The sequence below is a fragment of the Macaca nemestrina genome, chromosome 1, assembly GCF_043159975.1.
Source record: "Macaca nemestrina isolate mMacNem1 chromosome 1, mMacNem.hap1, whole genome shotgun sequence".
NCBI lineage: Eukaryota > Metazoa > Chordata > Mammalia > Primates > Cercopithecidae > Macaca > Macaca nemestrina.
Window position 1 is genome coordinate 111,653,839 of NC_092125.1, and position 27,055 is coordinate 111,680,893.

General features: G+C 40.4%; 1 protein-coding gene and 1 long non-coding RNA gene across 8 annotated transcripts in view; one reads left to right on the forward strand and one right to left on the reverse strand.

Annotated features, from left to right (window-relative positions):
- Nucleotides 1-27,055, reverse strand: part of LOC105479020 (chromodomain helicase DNA binding protein 1 like) — a 56,610-nt gene that overhangs the window by 8,849 nt on the left and 20,706 nt on the right. For all 7 annotated transcript variants that reach the window (XM_011736769.3, XM_011736767.3, XM_024792064.2 and 4 more), the window contains 12 exons: nucleotides 22,989-23,151; nucleotides 21,479-21,634; nucleotides 20,031-20,123; nucleotides 18,659-18,755; nucleotides 16,530-16,603; nucleotides 15,238-15,348; nucleotides 11,807-11,921; nucleotides 11,031-11,184; nucleotides 6,779-6,944; nucleotides 2,404-2,552; nucleotides 1,406-1,569; nucleotides 383-588 (listed from right to left, as the gene is read on the reverse strand). In XM_011736769.3, coding sequence (XP_011735071.1) covers nucleotides 383-588; nucleotides 1,406-1,569; nucleotides 2,404-2,552; nucleotides 6,779-6,944; nucleotides 11,031-11,184; nucleotides 11,807-11,921; nucleotides 15,238-15,348; nucleotides 16,530-16,603; nucleotides 18,659-18,755; nucleotides 20,031-20,123; nucleotides 21,479-21,634; nucleotides 22,989-23,151 — 1,648 coding nt within the window. The remainder of the gene's footprint in view (nucleotides 1-382; nucleotides 589-1,405; nucleotides 1,570-2,403; nucleotides 2,553-6,778; nucleotides 6,945-11,030; nucleotides 11,185-11,806; nucleotides 11,922-15,237; nucleotides 15,349-16,529; nucleotides 16,604-18,658; nucleotides 18,756-20,030; nucleotides 20,124-21,478; nucleotides 21,635-22,988; nucleotides 23,152-27,055) is intronic.
- Nucleotides 10,790-26,510, forward strand: LOC139360272 (uncharacterized). The gene is made up of 3 exons (XR_011617560.1): nucleotides 10,790-10,944; nucleotides 24,964-25,120; nucleotides 26,342-26,510. It is a non-coding gene; the product is annotated as an uncharacterized lncRNA (long non-coding RNA).

Genomic DNA, 27,055 nt, shown 5'->3' on the forward strand with positions numbered 1-27,055 from the left:
TAGGCAGATGAAGTAAAAAGTACAAAGGTCAAGCAAGGGAACGAGCTTGAAGGTTTGCTTTTTCTCAAAGGATTTGTTTGTCTTGTCAATGCTGCTTCACTTCAGCCTCTTAAAAACCGTGTGCAGAGGATAAGGCAGATATGGTCCCATTCTATGGATAAGGAAGTGGAAGTTGAGAGACTGGGTAACTAAACCAGGTAAATGAGAGCACCAAGAGTGAAATGATTCTGGAATGTCTCCTGACTTTAAAATTCACACTCTTTTGACCGCGCAATACTACACTGGGACCACCACCCCTGGGTCAGGGTTCTGCCCCATCCTCCCCAGCTCTTGGCACCATAAGGATTGAGGCCCCATCCTCAGCCCATACCACTTCTCGTACCTACGCAGTGCACGATGAGAGCATCCTCGGCCCCAGCCTGAGGGTGGGTCACATCACCACTAACGTACTTGAGGGAGGTAGCATCTGGGTCTTGGTAATCCAGCTCAGCAGAGCTCTCATCTTCCCCATTCTCAAGGTCCTCTGGCTCGCTCTCCTCAGAGGGCAGGCAGAAGGACTGATAATGGTTGGATTCCCACCAGGCCATCCTTTAGTAGGCCAGAAAGAAAAGGAAATTAACCCAGACAATCACAATTTCCCTTGGAGCACATTTTATACTGCTGTTCACAAACAATATCTGCCAAGTAGAAATGCAATTAGAAACTCACTCGGATTGAAGTTTTCTACTTATTTGTAAATAAACAAGTCTTACTGATTAGGCTAACTGCTTCCTGACTACAGTTCAATAATGAGCACTCACTGAATGTTCCTGTTTTTAAGAACATGACTAAAAGAGATTGTTCAAGTAAACTAGCCGTTGTCAGACAGCTACAATAAAATCTTAAAATTTTCTGGTTTTGGCCAGGCAGAGGTAGCTCATGCCTGTAATCCCAGCACTTTGGAGGCCAAGGCAGAAAGATAGCTTGGGCCCAGGATCTTGAGACCAGCCTGGGCAACACAGTGAAACTCTGTCTCTACAAATAATAAAAAAAAAATTAGCCAGGCATGGTGGCACACACCTGTGTTCCCAGCTACTAGGGAGGTTATAGTGGGGAGATCACTGAGCATGGGAGATTGAGGCTGCAGTGAGCTGTGACCATACCACCGTACTCCAGGCTGGGTGACAGAGCAAGAACCCATCTCAAAAAAAAAAATTTCTGGTTTCAATGGAATGCATCTTCCCTGCCTTACGCACTGAGACTTTTCACTTACATAGAGGAAATGTTTTTTAAAAGTATTCTGTTACCAATAGGAACCAGCTTAAAAGAAATTTTCTGTATTTTTAAAGTGATGTTCAGCTATGGTCTCACTATACAATAGTGACTCCTTCAACTGTGGTCCCCAGCTTGGTTAATGCAGACATACTTTTTCTTATGTTCAGCCTCTTCCTTTTGCCTCTTCTTCTCCTCTACCAGTCTCCTTCTCTTGGCAGCAGCTTCTTGTCTTTTCTTCTGTCTGTCCTCCAGCTCTTCTGGACTCAGGACCTGCTTCCTTTTGGTGGATCCCTCCACAAGGCCTGGGATGAGAACCTAGAGGAGGAACAAGATCCATCACCAGGGTCAAGAAGATTCCTCCCTAAGTTTCATTATCTCTAATGCACACTGTACATTAGCAACATGCTTAATATTCCACAGAACACTGCATCTCCACCCACCCTGCATGGTGGGAACTGGAGCCAAAGCACTTGGAGGCACTGTTCATACTACACACTTCTCAGGCACAGTGGTCAGGATACCATGCTGTAAACTCAGCCACAGCATTGGCATGGTTGAAACAGTCATTTTGATTCATTTCATTAGGAATAAGGTACTTCAGAAAAGTAACTTTTTTCCTTGACTAAAAGCATACCCTGCAGGATGCCACTTCACCCATTTTTAATGGAAATCTTTCTGCAATGTATTATATAGCTTTTTTAAGACTATATTTCAACATCATGATTATCTTAGTGATAGCTAGCATTTAATGAACACATATGAACTGCCAAACACTGTGAACACTACATGTATCATTTATGATTGCCATCCTCTTATTGCCATAGGGTCATCATTACCAACAGCAGGATATGGTATTTTGGTATAATATAGGGATGCCTTTAGGGGTGACTTAGATGGACAATGCCGCTTTCCCCTGCATTAAATCGTACAATATATTCTCTCCTTCGTAATGTTTTTTATGCTGACTTTCTTACATAGTTTTTATACTGGGGTATAGTTATTATATTAACATTTCAACAAACACATACTTATTTCTTGACAAATCATCCTAAGAGAACAAAATAACGCCAGCATCATTTTTTGGTTTGTTTTGTTTTTTTAGAATGAGAGTTTGGAAGAACAACTTTTAAATAAATTAACAGTTCTTACACTGCCTTTATTTCGGAGTGATCGGCCCTCTTGACTAGTTTTCTCCAAAAGGGTTTTCTGAAGGTTTACCAGTTGTTCAAATGATTTTCTGTCTTCCTTACTGGGCTCTTTAGAATAATCTTTACCTTCAAATAAGTACATATGATTTTCTAACAACATAAAACACAAAGAGAGAAATGTTAGATACCAAGGAAAAATAGATTAATGCTATTCAAAACAGTAACTAGAGTGGACAAGAGAACAGCCTATATTCTAAATGGGCTAAGTCTGGATGAAGGTTATTTCATTTCCCATCCCACTGACACTGAAGAATGTGGGTTCTACATGGGGATCCCATGTGTTTATTTTTCCAAGGGGAAAGCATGGCTTAAAGCCCTTTCGTTCATCCCTAGATGGTTTGTGAATCTCTGCTGGATTCCTCCGTTCATTGCTCGTTCATTCATTCCCAACTATTCCTCAGCACAAATCTCACTGACATTAAGATCATCTAATAAAATCTATACTTTTTTATTCCAAACACACTTTTAATATTCAACTTGGCAAATCTATGAGAGAATGAAGAATCACAAGAATAATCCCTTGGATTTACAATATTCTTTACAGATCTTGGCAAGCATCTTCATCCTGATCCTCACCACAATCCTGCTATAACTAATCCTACTTTTGAAAGGGAAAACTTTCTGCTCAGGCAGAAATTAAGGGACTCTGCAATTCTCACTAGAAAAGGCGGGATCTTCTGATTCTAAGGCCAGTGTGCTCTTTTCAGTATATAATTGTGTCTGTAGAAGGGTGGAGAGATAACAGGCTAGCAAATAATAATTGTGGTAATAACAATAGCAGTGAAGACAATAGTGTCATCTTGAATAGTACTTCATGCTGTCAGATCACTTTCACAACTATTATCGTGTCTGATTGTTCCAACTGTGTAAAAGAGTAAAGCAGGCATTAATAGGACCATTTTACAGATGAGAACACAAAGGCTCAATGAGGTGGAGTGATCTGCCAACATCATGAATCAAGTGATTAAGAAAAGTTAGGATCAGCCAAGACTAGCAACCACAGATAGGTAAGATAATGATTCAATAGGGAAGCATCTTTAGTAGCACATGTTACCAAATAATGTATTTTCACAACATTTGTGAAATCCGCTATAAGTATGTTTTCCCTAGAGAGTATGAAAGCAAAACATTTTCATTCTCAAGAGATCAATTGCTTCACACTTGTACCCAGATCTAACCAGCTGTAATTCTAATTGGCATTTGCTAATTAAATCAGCAGGGGGCTTTCAATGAGGCACTCTATCAACAAGTAGAAAAAAATAGAGCTGAGAAGTGTCAAATATGATCAACATATGTAGCTTCATACTGCATGTGAGTCTCAACTTCCAAACATGCTTTTTAAAAAAAAAAAACCCTGGCATTCAAGATAAAGCAACCCTGTTTTTTATTTAATTCTGACTGGGGCCACGTTAATTACCAGTCTTTCCTATCCACTTACATTCTTAGTAATCATGCTCCCTATCTTCACTCTGCCATCACAAGCCTAGACACGCATCTCTGTCCTACCAGGATAATCATTTACCACAGAGCAGACCCATACCCATTCATCAAAGAGAAAAATCCAAAGTTTAATACAACTGGGGATTTTTCCTGGCAGTTGGACTGTCTAAAAAAAGTAAAATTATTTTAGGCAGTTGGATTGACTGAGAAATATAATTATCTTTCTGGAAAAGAGTGTGACTTTATTTTGTTCTAGTAAACGTTAGGAAAATAAGCTGAAATTATCTGGATCAGTACAGAACTGAGTGTAAGTGTTGCTATTTAATATAATCAATTATGACTTAAAAATATGATCACATGCATCTATTTCTTCTCTCACTTGAAACCACCAAGTGACAGTTAAAGGAATTTTAAAAAAGATATATGAGGCAATGGTGGATGAAAAAGTTCAATAACCTTTTGGAAAATGCAAAGTAGCTGGAGGGATAATGACAGATTAAGAAGAGCCATGGAAACAAAACACAGGTGCCTAGCCAAGGGCTCATTAGGAGTCTAGAGACCCTCTCAATCTCCGAAGAGCTTAGGACTTATAAGTACAGAGTACTGCAAAGGGGGGAGCTGAGAGAAGATGTACACCCCAAGGAGCAGGAGTGCTATGAGCCCTTGACTCACCCTGCCTTTTCAGTTTGAGCAACCAGATGAACTCCATTCTCACCTCTCCCAGGGAAAATACTAGAGGATTAGTCTCAGGAGAAAATGGGCTGCCCAGTGAAAAGATGTCAAATATGGATCAGGGAAGGTGCCCTCCACGTAAAAGCTGACTCGCCAACCAGGAATAAGCCCCAAGGCCCATGCCCCTGCCCATGCCAGAGCTGCCATCAGCTTTGTGGCACTTCATCAGCACATGTGATCAGACAGCCAGGGAATACCAGACAGTTGGGGAAACTATCAATGAGAACAAGAGACCCCCCAAACAAGTTTTCTTTTTTAGAAAAAGAGGTACCATGGTGACTATAGCTAATGATGACATACTGTATTCCTGAGAAATACTAGGAGGGTGGATGTTAAGTGTTCTCACCACAAACATATAACCATATGAAGTGATGTATGTTCATTAACTAGATTTAACTATTCCACAATGTACGTGTGCTTCAAGAAATCATGTTGTACATGATAAACACAATTTTATCTGCAAATTTCAATGAATAAATAAGCAAATATATATATATGTGGTTTTTTTTTTAAAAAAAAGAAGGAGAAGTAAAAGTCAATGCAGTGGGAAGAGAAATACTTTTTAAAAAGATATAATAAATATCCTCCCTGGAATACATATTAAAAAGCCATAATAAATGTCCCCAGAGAAGACAGTATGTCTTTGAAATGAGAACAGAGTACAATTAAAACAATAAGCAGAGAACAAGAAAGAGTTCTTGAAGAATACGAACAAGATATTTTTATAAAGAATTTTAAAGTAAAACATAAAAAAAGTCAAAAAGCAGTTTCCTGTAAAACAATGCCAGCTGCCCAAATTCCAACTTTTCCACCTATCCTACAAAAACTATACAGATCAACAAGGAGAACAAAGCCGCCCCAATCCATGCCTACTACACTAGGAGTCAGAAAATACTACACACTTCAACTTATGGAAGTAAGAGAAATGAATCCCCAAAACCAGCTGAGCCAGCTCCAAAGCCCACACTAAAGTAGACAGTCAGGCAGAGACTATGCAGAGGAGAGGGCAGGGGGGTTCCGGAAAGGTCAGAGATAAAATTTACCCGCAAAAGAGGGTCACAATCCAAGTGGCAAGATAATGAGGATAGGTCTGAGACCTGGTGGATCAGAGAAGTGGCTACTAAGGAACTGAACGGAAGGGAAGGTATAAAAACACATGCAGCCAGGAATTTGGGGAGGCATTGCTTCTGGCAGGAAGAGAGAGACAACTTAGAAGTGGGGAGACATCCTTTGACAAGTTTGTGGCAAAAAGAAAGAGAAAGCAAGTGATGGAAATTCACAGTCCTATAGAAACAAAAGAGAACTGCAAAATCAGAAATCATGCCACTACCGCTACCCAACATGAAAAGGAGCTACCATCTAGTAAAGAAACAGCACTACTCTCTATTATTGAAAGAAAGCACCGGTGAATTAAGAAGCCTAGTAAGACTCCCAAACCTCTCACCCCAGTCCATATTGAATCTCTGCTGCAGCTGGTCCAGAAAAATAAGTCATTTCAAAATAACTACAAGATGCCAGGGAATGCCTTTACAAAGTTACCATGTGAAAAATTACTTCAAGTCAGAAATTTAAATACTCAGAATAGAAAAGAAGAAAATGACAAATGCTGAGAAATCGAGAAAAGAAAATTTAAGAGAAAGGCAACCATCTCCTACATCTCATGGCGTATTGTGGAAATTAAATGGAGAAAGCACGTGACAAAGTCCACACTGTTGATGAACACAAAGTAAATGCTCAATGTTAGCTGCAATGTAACAAACAAGTAATTCTCTTGTTTAGAAGAGGAATGACTATGTGCAGAGCATCATACCAAGGATGGTAGAGGCTTCACTAATAAACAAAGAAGATGCTTGCAACCAAGGGAGGAAAGTGACAAATTCAAAGCCTTAAGATTGATACTATCACAAACATTAATACTATGATTTTGGTTCACAGTTCAGCTACAAGGGAAGAGCCACACATATTTACAGTTAGTCTGGATACAGTTCTTGTATCAAGCAAGTCTTAAACAGTGTGCCCAAGATGACAATAGGGTAGGGTAGAAAAAAGATGTCCCAGAGAGCAGCATCCAAAACTTTCCATGGGGACATGAGCTCTAGCTTGGGGTGGTTGTGCCATTTGCTCTGCTCTAATCTCCGACTTACTTCCTTCCTCTTGCTCTCTTATCCCTCCTTCTGCTGCAGGCAAGGCATCAGAGACCCACTGGCCATCTTTTGTTTCTCCCAGGATGGACTCCAGGTCTATTTCATCCATGGTATTCCCCTCAGAGGCAAGCAGTTTATCCAAACCGAATTTGAGTATCTCACTCAACTTGAATAGAGGAAACAAAAAAGTCCAGTAAGTTCTCATGAAAAGAAACATTAGGATATCAGTGATTGGCTAAGTGGATTAACGACACCAGGCACAGTCCTTCTCTAATGAACAGGCAGCCTTTCTGCTGTCCCCATCATAGATGGTAACAGCCAGGGACATTTCATAGTTGGGAGGATGGGTAAGCAGAGAGGTGATAAATGATTATCGGAGGTACTGACTTTGACAATTCTGCATAAAAACAAAAAAATATATATAAGCCTCCAATTTTTTTGAAGAATAACAGTAATTTCCTGCATTTTCTACAGCACCTCTCCCTGACTCTTTTTCATAAGCATTCCCAGCAGCCACCTGAGGTCAGAGACCCTGTTAGCTACTTTCCGACCTCTCCACTGCCAGACTCCTTAGAAAGGGAAGGTTACACTGGGAACTTTACCTCTACCACGAACTGACTCCTTTTCTTTGGCAATTCGTTTTCCTAACGCAGTGGTCTATGGAAAACACCTTGGCAAAGACCAGTAACAACTTCTAACCACCAGACCCGAAGGCCTTTTCTCTGTTTGAATTTTTCTGGATGTTCCTCTGGCATTGCACTATCCTGTTTCTCTTCTCTCGTCCCTCTCTAGAGTACTGTCAGCCTATTGCCTATGGCTGTAGGAACCACACAGAAAGCACAGATCATTTTCCTGGCTTTCACTTGCTACTTCCAACTTTGCACCTCCCTAAGTACTAACGCTGAGATCCTGACCCAAGGTGGATTCCAACCTTGGGCCCTTGTTCTCATCTTGCCCTTTTAGACTGGGTTAATTATCTCTAGATCGTCTATTTTGTGAGTAACTTGGAAATCTTAAGGTATTCTGTAATTGCTTGAAAAAACAATACACAGCTCACTTAAGTATGAATGTACCTAGATATATTTATATTTACCCTCCATATACATAACCAGGATGACTGGCTTTGGCAGCTGGTACCAAGAATAGTAGGAAATCAACTATTTATGATAAGAATTAGTCCATACTGGGACTCTTCCTTCAACCCCCTTGTACTTATGCTCACCTCCTGGCTCTCCCTTGTTATTGCTCACTTGCAATGTGTCTTAGTCATTAAGGAAATTACATGTGTTTTTATGAGAAGCTGTATATTACAGTAATTAAGGTCATGTGCTGGGAGGTTACAGAGTGCTTGGATAGGAATCCTAAATCTGAATAACCTTGGGCAAATTACTTAAGATGGGGATAAAGATAGTGTCTATCTCATCCTGCTATTATTATTTACTGAAACAACTGGAAAAGAGCACTTCAGACAACACTCAGCACACAGCATCCAGTAAGTGTTCACTATACCTGCATCTGCCTGCCTGTTTCTACTGTGTCCTCCCTGCAGGATAAAAAACCTGTTTCCTTCTTTCAGGCCTTCAGAACTCCATACCTGCTGCTTAGATTTACCAAATCAGAACCACATCTTTTACTTTTGGTTTTCTGGTATTTTTAAAAAAAAAAAATCCACCAGGCGCAGTGGCTCATGCCTGTAATCCCAGCACTTTGGGAGGCCAAGGCGGATGGATCACAAGGTCAGGAGATCAAGACCATTCTGGCCAACATGGTGAAACCCCGTCTCTACTAAAAATGCAAAAATTAGCTAGGTGTGGTGGTGCATGCCTGTAGTCCCAGCTACTCAGGAGGCTGAGGCAGAACTGCTTGAACCTGGGAGGCGGAGGTTGCAGTGAGCTGAGATCGTGCCACTGCACTCCAGCCTGGAGACAGAGCAAGACTCCACTACAAAAAAAAAAAAAAAAAAAATCCCCTGCTTTCCTTCTAGACAAGGGCATCGGGTTATCACCTTTGCTTCTGGCAACCACAAATAACTCATAGCATCTGCTTGGGGAAGAGATAAATCAGACATTAGAGTCAGAAAGTAACTTTCCGATACCCATGAGCTGGGCAGTAAGTCCAATAGAGTCCCTCTCAGCCAACAGTCCATGTTCCCACTAGTATGTGGCCCCATGGGGTGGAAGTATGTCTACACCTTTCACAGTGATGTGTCCACATCACAAGATACCCCGCACTGGACCTCTGGAGCTCCCTCCACTGGGAGAGTGCAAACAACCTAAGACATCCTTCCTCCTCTAACAAGAGAATGTGGGCCTTCTGAGGCTCTGTCAGTTATCCCTTCACCATGCCCAGCAGTGCCCTTCTCTCTCAAGGTTCTATGAAGAACTGTTCTGTGGAAAACTGCATTTAAGGGTATCTACAGCGTACCTCTACCTCTCTCTCAAGCTTTCATCTCACATTTGCAATTGTCTCTTAGACAATGTGAAAACAAAACGTACAGCCTGCCCTATCACCATTATGGTTAATTAAGCATGCATGTGACATAGAGTCAGCAACAAAAGGAAAGTCAGAAAAAGAAAAAAGCCACACTTACCCCCTAAGATAAAGAACAAACAAATAAATAAAACCCAGGGTTACTCTTTCTAGTTCTAGTCCCAAAATTAATAAAACCTTGAGCCTTTCCTGTAATTGCTGACTCCCTAACAAAAACAACAGGATCCCTGACTTTTGCAACACTGATATGTAGAGATATGCATTGGCCTTTGCAGATATGGTAACCATGTGAGAAAACTGCTGTTTTAAAACCCATGTTCAGACTAATTACAAACTTAGTAACTGCTTCTAATATTGTGTAATTTTTTCTCTCTTAAACACTTCTATTTTTTGATAGACTAGTCCTTTCCAAGCCTACTCTATCTTGCAAACTTTTGCAAATAAAATTCTTTCCTTTTGGCCGGGCGCGGTGGCTCAAGCCTGTAATCCCAGCACTTTGGGAGGCCGAGATGGGCGGATCACAAGGTCAGGAGATCGAGACCATCCTGGCTAACATGGTGAAACCCCGTCTCTACTAAAAATACAAAAAACTAGCCGGGCGAGGTGGCGGGCGCCTGTAGTCCCAGCTACTCCGGAGGCTGAGGCAGGAGAATGGCGTGAACCCGGGAGGCGGAGCTTGCAGTGAGCTGAGACCCGGCCACTGCACTCCAGCCTGGGCGACAGAGCGAGACTCCGTCTCAAAAAAAAAAAAAAAAAAAAAAATTCTTTCCTTTTGTCTGAGTCTGCCTCTAACAATGGTTTATGTTTATATTGTATTGTTACTGCACACTCTGACTAAAGCCTAAATTATCTTTATCTTCCTAAAACTCTGCCCTACCTCCTATTTTCCTTTCTACTCTCCTCATCATAGGGGCTTAAAACCTCACAGACATCTTTGAGTTTTCTATCTCCCTACTGTTGAGACCCACCTCTAAACAGTAGCCAGCTCCTGTCCTTCCTTCTTTTGCAATGTTTCTCACACCAGACTCTCCCACTGATGCTGCCCTTGACAGACATTTATTACTCCCTTCATACCTGCATCTTTCTAGTATCCTGGGAATTGGTCTCTTTGCATCCAGCCCCTCACCCTTAGGGCAAAAAAAAAGGATCCAGGAAATATTATGAGTTCTAATTTTAACCCAAGGGCTGCTACAGAATAACTCTAAGTCCTCTTCCAAAAGAGAGCTCTAAAATTTTCCAATCCAGTGTCTGTCTCCCATCCAGTATTCCCTTCTTTAAGCAAATTACCTCTAGTTCTTTCACCCATTTTTTTCTATGGCACAATTTTGAATTCCTGATCTCATTCGCCCTCTTGTGAGTATGAAGTAATGTAAGTCACTGATCAAAGGGTCTGGGATTAAGAAGGAAGTACAGAATTAATTGTTATTGACTACGCTGAGTTCTTTATTTTAACTAATTCTCTTAATAGCCCTCTGATGTAACCCGTGGTGTCTTTATTTTTAGAAATGCAAAAAGAGTAGATCTAAGAGGTTAAGAAAGCTGCTCAAACCCAAACAGCCAAGAAGTGATGAGGCTTGGATCTGAATTCTTAGTTCCTACAGACCCTGCACACAACCAGCACTGTGGCAGGTGTGAGGGAGGCCAAGAACAAATGTGTAGCTGGGGGAGAGTGGCTGGTGAGTGCTGGTTCTTTTCATTCACATGCTTCTCTACAAAGGGTACTGGCATATTCCAAAGTGAAGAACAATATATCATATCATACCTGGAGGTCAGCATCGGCAGACGGTTTCTGGGCTCCCAGAGTAAAATGGCCTCCTTCTATGATCATGTTGGTGAGCTGCAGTTTGGAGGCTGCTTTCCTAGACACTATTTCTTCCACAGTGTCTCGGCCAATCAGTCGAATAACTTTAACAGACCTGGACATAAGTCAAACGAGGGTATTGTGCTATAAAGGTCTGCAAAGCTGGGCAAAAGTATGCAAGGTAAATACATCTAAAAGCAAACAAAACCAAATACCATATTCAGGGTACAATGAAAGGGAGACTGGTTCATCTGGACCTGAGCACTTTTTAGAGGAACTTGCCCAAAATTCTCTCTGAACCATTTCAAGAGAGTCAAGGAAAGAATGATGGGGTAACCATGACTGAGATTCCTTATCTGTGGCCAAGCAAAATCTCTGGAAGATCAAATTATCCTCAAAGGGCAACATTTATTTTTTATTTTTTAGCTTTGCTCCATAGCCCCATAACCCCATTTTTTAACTGAGTTAGACCTGACTCAAGAAGGATGAATTAAATGACTTCTAAAGTTTCCTTCTAATCCTTTCACGGTTTGATTTTGCTCTTTCCAATAAAGTCAGTCTGGACTGATAATGTGACCCACCCAATACTACCCTAGGAGTCAGTAGCACAGACGGGCTAAAACCTGGTGGTCTCTCGGCTTCCAGTGTGGGACTGTCGCCAGGACTATATTCTTCACCTTTCTCACAACCCGGAACTGCTGCTGGGCAAGCCAAGGAAGCAGAAAAAAATCACTTACTTGTTTTGGCCAATTCGATGAGCCCTGGCAGCTGCTTGCAAGTCATTCTGAGGATTAAAGTCACTGTCAACAAAAATCACAGTATCTGCCGCTGTTAAGTTCATGCCAACTCCACCTGCAAACAATGCAAAAAGGAACATAGTCAGCAGCACACAGAAGAGGAGCTAGAAAATAAGCACAAGGCTAGAGTGGGTCAGACTGATAAACTGAAATCAGTCAAAACACTTGGCTTCGTCCTTCAAATGGACCCACACCCCCAACTCCAGAGCCTTGTTCTAGCAGTGAGAAGTGCTACCTGACCTCTTACTGCCTGAAGGGAAAATTTTTATGACTGAATGAAACAGAATGAGCAGAGCAGGGGCAAGTGGCAAAAGTGGATACTTAAGTCAGTGCCATGGAGCCACTTTTTCTCTTCTGCTTAAAAACCTTGATTGGGTTTTGATTAGAGTAGTCTGAGGAAAAGGACGCGTGCTCTTTCAGAAAACAGATCTAAATATGAGAGGTCTGCAGTGTGCACTGTCAAGAGAAGAGCGCCAAATGTCTCTTGCAAGTTACAACTAGGAAGAAAGATCTCTGACAAAAAGTTAATGAGAAGAGGGGATGATATTCTCCTCCTGAGCAGAGAGTCTTTTTTGTACTTGTTTCCACATGAATCAACGAGAAAGTAACAAAACCAGCGGCAAGACAAGAACCCTCCACAGAACAACTCGCTGGTCTGTCTTCAGTGCTGCAGGAAGAGAGCTGAGGAGGTAAACTGAGTTACAGGAATTCATTAAGAGGACCATGAAGGTACATTGCAGCCTTCTCTTTGATTAATGTGAAAACAAGTACAAAACAGACTCCCTCTTGCCAGGGTCATTAGAGCTTGTTGCTGAAACAAGCAAGTCTGAAAGGGCTTGTTCCATGAACCTGAATTAAGGACTAACTTTTGAGAAGGACTACTGACCATAAGCTGGATCTCCAGACAAATCAGGGAGGAATATTCTAATTGAAGTCTTCGTATCAAGTTGAAGTTGGAACAAGGAGGTAATCATGACCGATTACTGAGAGATGCTAAATTATACCTAATAATAATGATAATGTCACTTATGCTGTGCTTACTACTTGCCAGGCATTATTCTAAGCACTCTCTCTATATTAACTCCTTTAACCCTCACAACAACTCTGTCGGGAAGCTGAGTAGTTGCTACGATTATCCCCACTTTATAGATGTTGAAAGGGAGGGTAAGGGACTTCTCTGAAGTTGCAAGGCTAGAAGGTGAAAGAGCCAGGATTCATTCCCTTGCAGTCTGGGTCCAGAGCCCATGCTTTTATCCACTATACTGTAATACTTTTCAAGCGCTTATTTCATTTTAAACTGTGTTCCATAAAATTATCTTCTTGAATTCATGTTGTCTAAGTGCAGCTCTTCTTCACTGAGGGGTGAGATTTTTATAAATAAGCTACACCCACATCCATGAATAGGAGCATATTCATGAGCTATCACTGCCATCTGGTGGCAATATGATTCAATCGCAGAAATACTTCAAAGTTGGAAGGAAACCTGTTAAATACATGAAAATACCGCAAAACTACAGCAAAACTGTGATAGCAAACACAACAGTCAGTGTTTGGAAAAGGCTAATATCCAGGACAGCTTCAGCCCCCAGAAGATCTACTCTGAGTCCTCCGAGGAGATTAACTGAAAAGCAGAGATGTCTTTTTTCCTAATTTTAGACATTTCAGACATAATGCTGCTCTCTGATGATGACATCATTAAAGCATAAATAAAACTGTCTTCCTGACAGTGATGATGCACTGCCTGATTCTTTCAGTTTCTCCTGAGACTAACCCCGAGGCAACTGATCACATGAGAAAATGGCTGAGATTCTGCGTGCAGTCTATGACCTTGGAAGACTGAGGCCAAATGAATATGTTATTAATTTTATTAGTGAGATAAACACAGGTGAAATAATCTCCTTATAATCAAAAATTGTATCTAACACTTCTTTCACATACCCTTATAGTACTAGGCATTTATAAAGCTTTCTAAATAAGACTGAACTCTCTTTTTAGAAAAATATCAATCTGTCTTTTTTTTTTTTTTTTGAGACGGAGTCTTGCTGTGTCTCCCAGGCTGGAGTGCAGTGGCGTGATCTCGGCTCACTGCAAGCTCCGCCTCCCGGGTTCACGCCATTCTCCTGCCTCAGCCTCCCAAGTAGCTGAGACTACAGGCGCCCGCCACCACGCCCGGCTAGTTTTTTGTATTTTTAGTAGAGACGGGGTTTCACCATGTTAGCCAGGATAGTCTCGATCTCCTGACCTCGTGATCCGCCCGCCTCGGCCTCCCAAAGTGCTGGGATTACAGGCTTGAGCCACCGCGCCCGGCCCAATCTGTCTTTAATAGTAGACACATACCCCTTTCATGTTCCTGCATGTACTCCATCCAGATTTATGTCTACAAAACTAAGATAATGAAACTAGGATCCTATGAGTTCAAAACTAAGGTCAGCTTGCTCCAGGACATGAGAATAATTTCTTATTTTATTTTTAAGATAGAGTCTCATTCTGTCACCCACGCTGGAGTGCAGTGGTGCAATCTTAGCTCACTGCAACCTCCGCCTCCTGAATTCCAGTGATTCTCTTGCCTCAGCCTCCCTAGTGGTTAGGATTACAGGCACACACCACCACATCCAGCTAAGTTTTGTATTTTTTTTAGTAGAGACGGGGTTTCACCATGTTGGCCAGGCTGGTCTCAAACTCCCGACTTCCAGTGATCCACCCACCTCGGCCTCCCAAAGTGCTGGGATTACAGGCGTGGGCCACCGTGCTGGCCTCTTTTTTTTTTCTCAGACACCACAATGACTTACAGAATCATTTCATCTCCAAGAACTGATTTCAAATTATGTAACATATTATGAAAGCACTCTGTAACTAGTAAAGCATTACATATGTCATAATATTCATGATTTAAGTCACATATGGACAATGTCATAAATAATTCTAAAAAGTTGGTAGTTTCAACATAATCACATTTTTAAACAACTAGATTTTTGTTAAGCTTTTCAACACTATTCCAGAGGAATAGTCCAGAGGAAGGACAACTAGCAGACAAATTCACGGCTGGGAAGAAGAGCTACTTCCACTGAATGTAAATGAAACATTCCACAAAATTACAGAAACCTTTCAGGACATTCCCAGGTCAATGGTCAAAGCAGATTAAAATTACTTTCCAATAACCCCAGGTTTCAGCCTTGCTTCTTTGATGAGATGACAGTTTGGACAGGCTGGATAGAAAACAGCACCATGCTTGAAGTCCAGTACCTTGTTTTACATTCAATAATAACCTCACCTTTCACAGAATTAAGGAAAAAAGTATACTAACAGTTGGGATATAATAGTACTCTATTATCCCTCATTTGTCTGTTTCCATCAATGCCTTTGCAGCCTACCTGCCCTAGTACTCAGGAGAAAAACGAAAATGGGCTGCTGTCCAAAGTTCTTAATGGCCAAGTGTCTCTCTTCTCCTCTCACAGAACCATCCACACGCTCATAGCTGTAGCCTTTACAGAGAGAAAGAAAAACAGAAATCTTAACCCTTTTCAAGTAGTCTTTGGGGAATAAAAAATTAAGCCCAAAACCAAAGGCCAATTTTGTCCCTTTGCATATACAGGCACGACCCTACTTTAAGCAAATCCCATGGGAAAAATTTAAACTAACAGGGACAATTATCATTTTACAAAAGAACTCACCATAACATACTCCTCTGGATTTTTTAAGTACATGCAGTTGAAGTCGTTGGCATTTACGGAATTAATACTCAGTTTTGACTATTCTCAAGCAACCCTGAGCATCTATCCTTATGGTAGTTACAATTTTGCTGAGACACAATTCTTATGCAAACAGAAGACAAGTGCTTGGAGGCAGGTGAGTGAGCCCTTCTAACCGCCCAGCAATCTGCCTTTCAAAGACGCTTTAAGAGTTCACCACCTGTCTCTGTGCATCCATGTGTGGAAGGGGAGCTACAAGCTCAGGCTGTCTGTGCATCTGGGGGCCCCTCAATAGCCAGTGGCATGTGCCAGCATCATTTCTGCAAGTGTCCGCTGGACCAGGTATACTGCGGAACTCAAGACACCCAGTCTGAACTACTTTTCTAAATTGTAAGGTCTGGAGCTGATACTTATTCAACACTGGGCTCAAGATCAACTCATATTAGAGGCTTTTCTCATCATCTCACACAAATCTTATTACATATTACACAGACTTCCCAGGTAATAACCAACATTCTTTATTGTCTATATAGAAAAAGTTGCTCTTACTTTTCCCCTGGCTTATCTGGTATCTCTATAATTTCAATATTCGCCTTTTCACTGATCATGAATAAGTGCCCAACTGTTGAGGTGAATGTTACAAGACACTAAAAGCTCTAGTCACCGAAACTTTATCATACATTTTCAAAAACACAACATTTCCACAACATTTGCTCTACAGTCCATAATTTTAAACCACGCGACTGACGGGAAAGTGGGTGTTTACTTCTGCCCACGTGCCTCTTCTCTGCTGTCCATCCTTGCCTTCACACATCACTCTCCTCTCGCCTTACTTTTGATTTTTTGGTTCTGAGTAATGTTCTCACCCTGCTTTCCTTTGTAACATTCTCATATCCCATATTCTTCTTCATGAACCTATCTGGACTGTTAAGTCTAACAGAGCCTTAGGTAATGTAGTGGCCAAAAGGTGTCACCTCTGTAATCCATATAGTCTTGGAGAATATCCAACATCTGGGTCATTTGGGAGAAAAGTAAAACCCGATGGCCCCTGGCAAGAAAAAGAAAAGGAAACACTGCCAAGTCTAGTGGTATTTAAGGTCAATTTCCTTCAGGCAAAATTTACCAAAGAATACAAGTTTATAAATAAATACCAAAGTAGAAATATAAATGGCATATGACTTATAGACTGCCTCAGAAACTCCAAATGTTTTCTATGAGAGTACACCTCCACAGGTAGCTGTATCCCAGGAGCAGTCATCCTCAAACTAGAGTGGAGATTATTCCCAGGGGACATGTCAATGCAACAGGGGATATAAGCCCTAGAATAAACAAGGTGCCTCTTTCTGGAATGTCACTTTGCTCAGTGGAAAGAAATATAAGCTTTCACTTTAGTAGCAAAATAAATACAGATATGTGAAGAGTAAAATGCAAAATTCAAATGCACAAAAAAAAAAAAAAAAAGAAAGAAAAACTGGAGACTCTGTAGAAAGCTGTGGTTAGTCATCTACAACCCTTCCCTGTCGGGGGTGTAAAGTTACTATCCTCTCATCTACAGCTATATGGGTTGAAAAGTCTGAGAAGCATTACTTTAGAGAAGCAAGGGGTAAGTGACGTCTCATCTTCCGTAATACCTGAGAAAATTTTTATATAGTGAGAGGAGAGAAGAAAGGAGGAGGCAAAATGATGGAGTAAGTCAAGAACAAAGTCAGGCTTAGAGTCCCTTGTTACTTGCTGTTATTTTAAATGTGCATAAACAAAGAAGCACAGCACTGTCAAAACAACATTCTCATTATAAAAACTTATTTAATCTGAGCTTGCAACAAGTGTAAGAGGAACAATCATGGGAAACTCTTTCAAGATTCAAGTCCCAAACAGGTAGAGAAAGCACTGAACCTGAAAACCTCAATTCTAATCTCATTTCTGCCATTTGTTGGCTGTGTGACCTTGGGCAAGTCATATAACCTTTTTGGGTCTGTGAAATAAAAAACTGGCCAGAAGGCATTTATAGGTCCTTCTCCAACTCTAACATACTTATGGCAGATATATGAGAACCAATTAAATACAGTAAGACATTAAATTATTTAACTTGCACATTCCTAAAGTTGAGCAATTTTGCCAAATCCAAAGTTTTATAATTAGTTCAGCCCATACCTAAGACAGTCATCCCAAAGGGATAATTCTGAAACCCATGGGAATTTGGGCTTTTCCTAGACTGCTCTAGAAAGACAGAACTCTGGTGACTAGGAGGATTAGGCATAAGCTGAAGACATGGCTGCTGAACACTAACTAAACCTGGTCTTTTTTTTTTTTTTTTTTTTTTTTGAGATGGTGTCTCACTCTGTCACCAGGCTGGAGTGCAGTGGCGTGATCTTGGCTCACTATAACCTCGGCCTCCCGGGTTTAAGCGATTCTCCTGCCTCAGCCTCCCAAGTAGCTGGGACTACAGGCACAAGCCACCATGCTCAGCTAGTTTTTATATTTTTAGTAGAGATGGGGTTTCACCATGTTGGCCGAGATGGTCTCGATCTCTTGACCTCATGATCCACCCACCTAGGCCTCCCAAAGTGCTGGGATTACAGGTATGAGCCACAGCACCTGGCTCTAAACCTGGTCTTCTAATGTGCAACCCATGTCTCTGAGAAAGTCCTCCAAGTTCCTCTTGAGTTTAAATCAAACCCCACAGGTTAACAGAAATGAATGTTTACTGAGCCTTCATTATGTGTCAATTCAATGCAAGTTACTAGCAGGCAACTATAAAAGAAATGCTCAGTGTTGTCTCTGTCCTTGTGCAGCCAAACAATATATAGTTGGAGTGATACGGTAAACATACGCCAATTAACCAGACAGCAGATTAAGGCAGCACATTGCCAAGTGCTGGATTAGGATCAAAGTGCTGTAGGAATTCAGGAAAGGAAAGAATGATTGTGGAAGGGGTAAGGTGGGGTGGTATAGAATGGGGTGGGAGTGTAGCCACAGAGAAGGCAGAACCTGATTCAGCGTTAAGGAAAAAAAAGAAAACTGGAATTGGCCTGAACAACTCAGTGAGTTCCTCAATAGTCAGGTCTTAACAGTCGTTAGCTCAGAGCAGCAAATGTGAACATACCCAGAATACAGGAATGCTAGTAGCTTATCCAGCAGGTGAAGCTTCCCACTGGCCTCAATCAGGTGGTCTCCAACTTCAAAAGGCTCCGGCTCCACACCTAGAAAAGAAAGAACCCACTCCCAGTAATGTGCCCTCAGTAAGGGCAGAAGCCAATAGCTAGGCTACAGGAAGAAAAGCCAAAAGCTCCTCATGTAAGTAGTTGTTTGCATGATGATCTCAGTCCTGTTTAACACCAATTACAGAGCCTGGCACATCCAACAAGCCTAATAAACATCTATCTAAGGAATAAAACCACTCTTCAGGAAACTGAGGCATAAGAAGATGCTAAAGGTCAAGGAGACCCAAAACTGAAATCTTGAGACTCACTGTATAAGTCAAAATGGCAGTCAGAATAATCTGGAGGGCTTCTTTCAAAACCTATGTGTTCCAACACCCCCTCCTCTTAAAAAAGTTCTCATATGCACCTACTTGAGATTTTGTACAATCTTTAAACAGTTCGTAGCACTACTTGGCAGAGATTCCCTTAAAATGACTGCAGCAAGCCCTCTGTACTGATCCTATCTAGAGTCTCAGCGGCCACAGGAGTGCCTGCTCCAAGGGCTACCAATCAGGGAATCAAAAAAGCCCCAGTCTGAAGAAAAACAAAAACACCACACATCAAAATTTCTAGGATGCAACTAAAGCAGTGCTCAGGGGAAAATGTACAGAGGTCTGTATGATGAAGTGGAAGCAACAAAGGAGACTGAGAAGGAGCAGATGGAAAAGATAAAGTATATCCCAGAAGCTGAGGGAGGAAAGTGCTTCAAGAAAGAAATGATCAACTGTGCCAAAGGCTTCTGAGAGGGTAACTGAAATGTGAACTGACAAATAACCATTGGTTGGGCAACAGGGAGATCATTAGTGAACCTGGAATAGTGGTGAGGAAAGGCTGACTGAGTCAGTTCAAGACAATGGGAAATCTAATCATGAAGAAATGATTTTTAAAAACCTAGATTATCACGCATTCCACAAAACCACTGGTCTTGACTCTTCATGTCATGAAAGAAAAAAAAAGGGGGGAAAAAACACTGAAGAATGTTTCCAGACCATAGAAGAAAAAAGAGACATGGCAAATGCAATGCAGGGTCTGCAGGGTCTAGGACTGGATCATGGATTTAACCAAAAAAAGAAAAACATACCCAGAAGGGATATTACTGGGACAACTGAAGATATCTGAACATGAACAATATACGAGTTAACACCAATACAGAGAAATTGAGAATAAACAAAGTAGACAAAGAAAGTATATCCAATTATTTTGAAGAATTTTGGTATGATTTGGCCACAGAAACATTACCAAAGAATAATGTGGGAGGAAAAGGCAGTGCCTCACCATCAAACAAATATGGGTGATCCACACACTTTCGAAGCTGGGACAAGATGTTCTGTAGTTTAACTTTCTTTGCCGTCTCATTTTCAAATGCATCTGAAATTTAAAAAGAGAGAGAGAGAAAAGAGACGGATGGCCTACTGAACAACAACAACAAAAAAACCAAAACCCTGAGTTTTTATAAATAACCTTAATCATTTCAATTATATCCCTTGAACCTATACTAACCTCCCAAATTTCACTGAATTGTATGGAGAATTAACAGCATGTTCACATAAACTTTTCTTAACCATTTTGTTTTAAGAAAGACCCTCCGCTATAAATTGAACTCAGGAGTACTCTGTTACTCTTTAGCAAATTCTAAACGTTCTTTAACTGTTGTTGTGGTGTCAAGGGACAAAAAAATGCAAATTGAGAAATTATTTCATTTCTATCTCTCCTTTGCCACTGCCAATTCCTCCCAGTGAGTTTGATTCAACAAAAAAGTTTTGCACTCTCTTAAATACAGCAGTTCCCCCTCATCCATGGGGAATATGTTCCAAAGCCGTCAGTGGATATTAGAAACCACGGATAGTACCAAACTCTGTATGTATTCTGTGTTTTTTCCCCATACATACATACCTATGAAAAAGTTTAATTTGGCACAGTAAAAGATTAACAATGACTCATAATCAAATACAATTATAACAATATACCACTATTCACAAGGTTACAAACAGAAGAGTTGTTCTTAGCAATCTCAGCATATAATTGTTTTTCGTTTTTTTATTGAGAACTTTAACAGTTTTTGCTTAAAGGAAGCACTTTATGGCTTCTTTAGCATATCCAAAATGCAGGCATCACTACTCTTGTGCTTTGGGGCCATTTGTAAGTAAAATAAAGGTCACCTGAACAAAAGCACTGTGATACCATGACTATCAGACTGATGACAGAGCAGGCTACTAACGCTGACAGCACGGATCCGCAGAACAAAAGGAGGATTCGTGTCCTGGGTGGAACAGAATGAGATTTCCTCATGCTACTAGCAACAGAGTTTGATTTAAAATTTATGAATTATTTTTGGAATCTTCCATTTAATATTTTCAGACTGCAGTTCAGTGCAGAACTGAAACCTTGGAAAGCAAAACTGAAAATGAAGGCAGACTACCCTATCTCACAGGGTAGGAGGATGAAAGGCATGACTGGGACACCTGGAATGTTTGCTTAATTACAGGCACTAAGAAAAACTGAGTGAGGGGAGAAAAGGAAATTTCACAACTGCAACAACCGAGGCTGAGTTAACATTTAAGATGCTCCGCCACCGTCCCACTGTAGCTGACCATAATTATTCAGAATACAAAATTCCATCCCATATTCTTGGGATCATACAAATGAGTGTGATTATAAAATATTTTACTACATGAAATCACATCCTCATTTAGTTTCTAAATTGACAAGTGCCCTCTGATTACCTAGGTCTTTCATCAAAATGGCCTTGTAATATTTCTTCTGCAATGCTGACATGCCATGGTATATCACTACTTCTGTCTTCTTGGGAAGCTCTGTAGCTACGTCAGCTTTCACTCGCCTCAGCAGAAACGGCTGCAAGAGTTTGTGCAGTTCACTTGCTATATAAGAAAAAAAAAATACAAGAAGTGTCGGACAAAAGTAGAACCAAGGCAATGAACTACTAGAGAACTTAAAGGAATTTATTTTTGTTTCTCATTTCACAATTATTCTGCATTCTAGGCCAGTATGGTCATTTTTTATAGTATTTCTTCCTTCATTAGGATCTTCTTTTTTCTGGAATCAGGACTGGTTCTTAGCCCAAGATCTAGGAACACTCAAAATAACTTGATTCTTACTTATCTCGTTTGCACAAAGCTCTTTTGTTTCCAGAGTATTTTTGCATTTAATCTCATTGATCAGCAAAACAGCTTAGAAATTTCAGGTGAGGAATACTGTCCCCATTTTTATAGCTAAGTGAGGCTCAGAAATTAGGCAGCGTATCCAAAGTCACACAGCTGGATGTGAATGTGGCCAGCATTCAAATTTGGTTGACTTAAAAATCCCTTATTCTTTCCCCAGGTGTCTTGAATTTCAAAAATTATTCTAAATTAGAATTACACTACCTTTAGGATTGCCAGATATGCAAATGGAAATACAGGTGCCCAGTTAAATCTGAATTTCAAATAAATAATGAACAACTTTTTAACACAAGTGTGTCCCATGTAATACAAGTATGCCATGCATTTGACTAGAAGTCTTATATTTTATCAAGTAACCCAAAACATGGGAGTAATCAGAGCAGGTTCACCAGGTAATCTTCAGTCTGTGGTCTGGGGATTTTTGCTGTGAGAAGCCCCCTCAAATTCACACTTACCTAGTACATACAAACTCACTAGTTGAGATACCTCCCATCTGTTTTCAAAAATCATCCCAGGATAGTATCACAGGGATATATAGATAATCCTCCAACACAGAGGGGCAAAGATACAAGAACAGAAGACTACAACTCTTGGCTGTATGAATGAGGAAGGGTTCCCATCCCACAATTCTGGTTTTGGTGCAGCATTAAAAGAAATACCAGTGCTGTAGAATGCTGAACAGTAGTTTGGGACTACAGCACCCACATACTCTTTTCCCTCAGGAAGTGACATATAAAGTTAACAAAGTCTTTATAGATTACAAGTTGGGGAAAAAAAGTCTACAAATCAGCAGGCACTTTCTATTTCTTCCAAAAATGAACTAAAGAAGCTCTACTGCAAAATCACATAGCAAACAATTAAGAGAGTCATGAATAGCAGACAACTGGGAACAACATGTGTGATCTAACGTCTCCCTAATATCTGCAGCTCTCTGTCTCCCTGGAAGGTGTCCTCTGGTCATCAATTCTCCTTCTTTTCTACCTATAACCATTATGCATGAGGATGGTTTCTGTGCCAAGACTTCTTGGGGATGATTTGTTGGAAAGGAACTTGCCTGACTCAGACTCTTTCTCAATATCCTGGTAGCGTTGAACAAAATCTCCCACCTCTTCCTTGGAAAAGAGATCAGGCTCCACAAAACTGAGGAGGGAGTAGAGCTCTTGGAGGCTGTTCTGGATGGGAGTTCCGGTCAACAGGAGACTGAAAACCACTGAGAACTCAAATACACAAATAAATAAAATAAAAATTCCGTAACACTGGAATGCAAGGCTGAGTTACCCCATCACAACCTTTACCCACACAGAGAGAGGCATGATTTAATGGAATGACCAAGGGGACATGAAATCAGATGGCTCAGGTTCAAGCTGCATACTAGCTGTTTGATGCAGGAAATAATACCTCTTCAGTTTCAACTATAAGAAGGGGATAATAATCCTGTGAAGAAAATACTGTTATATGAGGAGGTAATAACACTTTGTGAATTCTGAAGTACTGCATGAGGATTTAATATGGCTGTTATTATTCAATTTATGTGGGGATTCAAACTATGTGTTACTACCTGTGTGGGGGAGTCTACTGAGCTATCTGAGACACAATGCACATGCTCATGCAGTTTGAAAACCCAACACTACAGCATCAGGCCCCGCCACTGAAAGCAAGAAGTAAGATTTATAATAGGAGGCTGTCCTTTTATAAAATTTAATGGTGTGTCAGATGCAAGATGTCAAGATTTCTGGATGTTTCTGGACATAGGACGACAGAGAATCTCAAATGGAGAAAAAATTTTCTTAAATTTTGAACAACAGAGAAGAACATCAAGAATAAGAGACAGGGCCGGGCGCGGTGGCTCAAGCCTGTAATCCCAGCACTTTGGGAGGCCGAGGCGGGCGGATCACAAGGTCAGGAGATCGAGACCACAGTGAAACCCCGTCTCTACTAAAAATACAAAAAAATTAGCTGGGCGCGGTGGCGGGCGCCTGTAGTCCCACCTACTCAGGAGGCTGAGGCAGGAGAATGGCGGGAACCCGGGAGGCGGAGCTTGCAGTGAGCCGAGATCGTGCCACTGCACTCCAGCCTGGGCAACAGCGTGAGACTCCGTCTCAAAAAAAAAAAAAAAAAAAAAGAATAAGAGACAGATGAAGTAGGTTAGGAAAAAGAAGAAAAGATATTCGATCAAGCAAAAGATATTCTCTAAGCTGACATTCACAAGAACTTACACCAGTAGAATTAAATAATACATCAAAAGGGGGAAGCCACATCTTGACATCTTGAGTATGTATATCATTTTTTTTCTTTTGTTGAGACAGGGTCTTGCTCTATCACCCAGGCTGGAGTACAGTGGCATGATCTTGGCTAACTGTAACCTCCTCCTCCCAGTTCAAGTGATCCTCCCACTTCAGTCTCTGCAGTAGCTGGAGCTAACAGGCACTTACCACCACACTCAGCTAATTTCTTAATTTTTTTGTAGAGACAAGGTCTCACTATGTTGCCCAGACTGCTCTTGAACTCCTGGGCTCAAGTGATCTTCCTGCCTCGGCCTCCCAAAGTGCTGGGATTACAGGTGTGAGCCATAACACCCAGTCTGTTTTAAATGTCAAAACGTAGTATGTAAATGTATATATATACACACATATATACACATATATACACACACACGTACATACACAAGTGTACTGTATTTTGATATTTAAAATAATATACATTTTGACTTCTTAAATATTATATGCGTATATACACTACTTTTTGGGTGTATACACACAGCAAAGATTATGGCAGCATATACACCATTAAAGTGTTAATGTAGGAGTAGGATTACTGGAATATTTTCCTTTTCTTCTTGTCTTTCTATATTTTGATTTGGAGGGGGTCATAGAAGATACTGCTTTTATAATATAAAAAATGATAAATGAATAACACAATCAATGAAAACATACGTAAACAATTTTTTTTTTTGCCATATTCCTTTTTTGTTTGTTTCTTTTTAAATGTCTAATCAATGTCTACCCATTCATGCTTGTTCTGCTTGTTAGGTGATGTTTTTGTAGTATTTCAAGTATGGGAACTCGTCAAAAGAAATGTTTCCAAAAATCAATTCACATTCTTACAATATGTGTTCACCAAGTAAAGAGTTGAAGTAAATGAAGGCTCTGAGGTCACAAAGGAAACCAAGGCTGCTAGTCACTACAGGTAACTTAACCTATGACACAAATTAACATTTTGATTCAGTTAGGTCCATTTTGGGATCAAATTATAACTGGGGTAAAGATTAAGAGACTATCTCTATTTGTAAATAGTATTTTGTAAGCTTTTTTCTGTGTGTATAAAATACTTTGCAAACATTTTCCATGTTATTAAATATTCTTCTACATAATTGTTCTTGGTAGCCTTACCTTTTGCAAATGCACTGTGTGAATGTGGCATACATTGTACAACCAATTCCCTATATTTCACATTTAGGTTGCTTCCAACTTTTATAAACTGAAAACAATATTAGGGGGAAAAAAAAAACAACCAACAGCAGTATCCCCCTCCCCATCTCTCAGTCCAATAAATAAATGTATTTTCTTTCCAACCAACTAGTTATCTGCAACCCAAGCCTCATCTAAAAAGGAATGCTTAGATGACCCAGAATCATTTCTTCACTTAATCCCTTTGAGCCTTAGTTTCCTTATGAATAACAAGAAAAGGCTCTGGGGCCAGCAACAGAGCTTAGCTTCCCCGCTCAATGTCCAGGTTCTTTTACTATGCGTGCTTCCCTCCTCCCATTGTAAATTAGTAAACTGGCACAGTAGTTTATGAAGTCATCTTTTATAAGGTTAGATGCCAGGATATGACAACTGCTATGGATTGAATGTGTTTCCTCCAAAATTCAGGTGTTGCCAATGTGATAGTATTAAGAGGTAGTGCCTTTAAGAGGTGGTTAGTTCATGAGAGCTTTTCCCTCGTGAATAAGATTCAGGCCTTTATTTAAAAAAAAAAAAAAGTGTCATGCAGCATTTGGATAGCCTGCTCTTCTGCTCCCTCTTGCCCGTTCACCTTCTGTCACGTGAGGATGCAGTTAAGAAGGTTCTTGCCAAATGTTGGCACCTTGATTTTGGACTTCCCAGCCTCTAGAACGGTGAGAAGTAAATTTCTGCTCATGTGAATTACCCACTCTGTGAAAAACAGACCAAGACAAGCTCTCAGAAGGAGATACTGTTAAAAGTCCCTACAAAGAAGGCAAAGGACACCAGGGATAGAGGGGGCCCCACCAGGGGACAGTAACCTTTGAGACTGGGCTAATAATACACAGTGATCATATCTACATTAAGACTCTAAAAACTGCAACTTTTAGGCCAGTAAATATAGAATTCGTATCTAAGACTTTCCTCCAAATGACCTTTAAATTTATCAATTGGTTTATTATAGGACAAGGAACAAACTTCAATTATCATCACAGAAATTAACATATAAGGTCTCATCAATGAACAAACCTTTACCAAGTCAGTAAGAAGAAGGGTATTTCACATTGCACTGACTCCTCAGAAAAAAAGGACCAATCTAGGCTACAATGATATTTCTCATCTACTTTGCCAGAATGATGCAAGAGATCCAGAGAAAGGAATGAAAGCAAGTGTATTATGCTCAAAAGTAAGACAAAGAAAAGAAACTGGAGGTAATATTCAATAGCATGTAATTGGTCTCTTTATGACCCCAGGTGAACTATCAAATTTTTTCAACAGGTAAATTGGGGGGAGGGGTACATGTCTTGATATATCTACTATTGCGTAGAGAAGAATCATAAGATTTTTTAAAAGAAATTGTCCCTTTGAAGATGATCAAAACAGAGTTGAAACATTTCTGAAATAAAATGCATTTTATTGGGGTAGGGTTCTTATTCACCAGATATTAGTAAACCTATCTCCTATATAAAAGAAAGAAGAAGTTAGGCCATATTCAGTACTACTTCTGTCTTCCATAAAATGTTTATTTAGCTCTGCGGAAATCAAACTCGAAAAAAGGTTTCAATTTAATTGACTCTATATAGGCCTAAACTAGTATTTTTTTAAGGGAGTATGAAGAAAAGATGAATATGTGGAGCACAGAGAATTTTTAGGGCAGTGAAACTACTCTGTATGATAC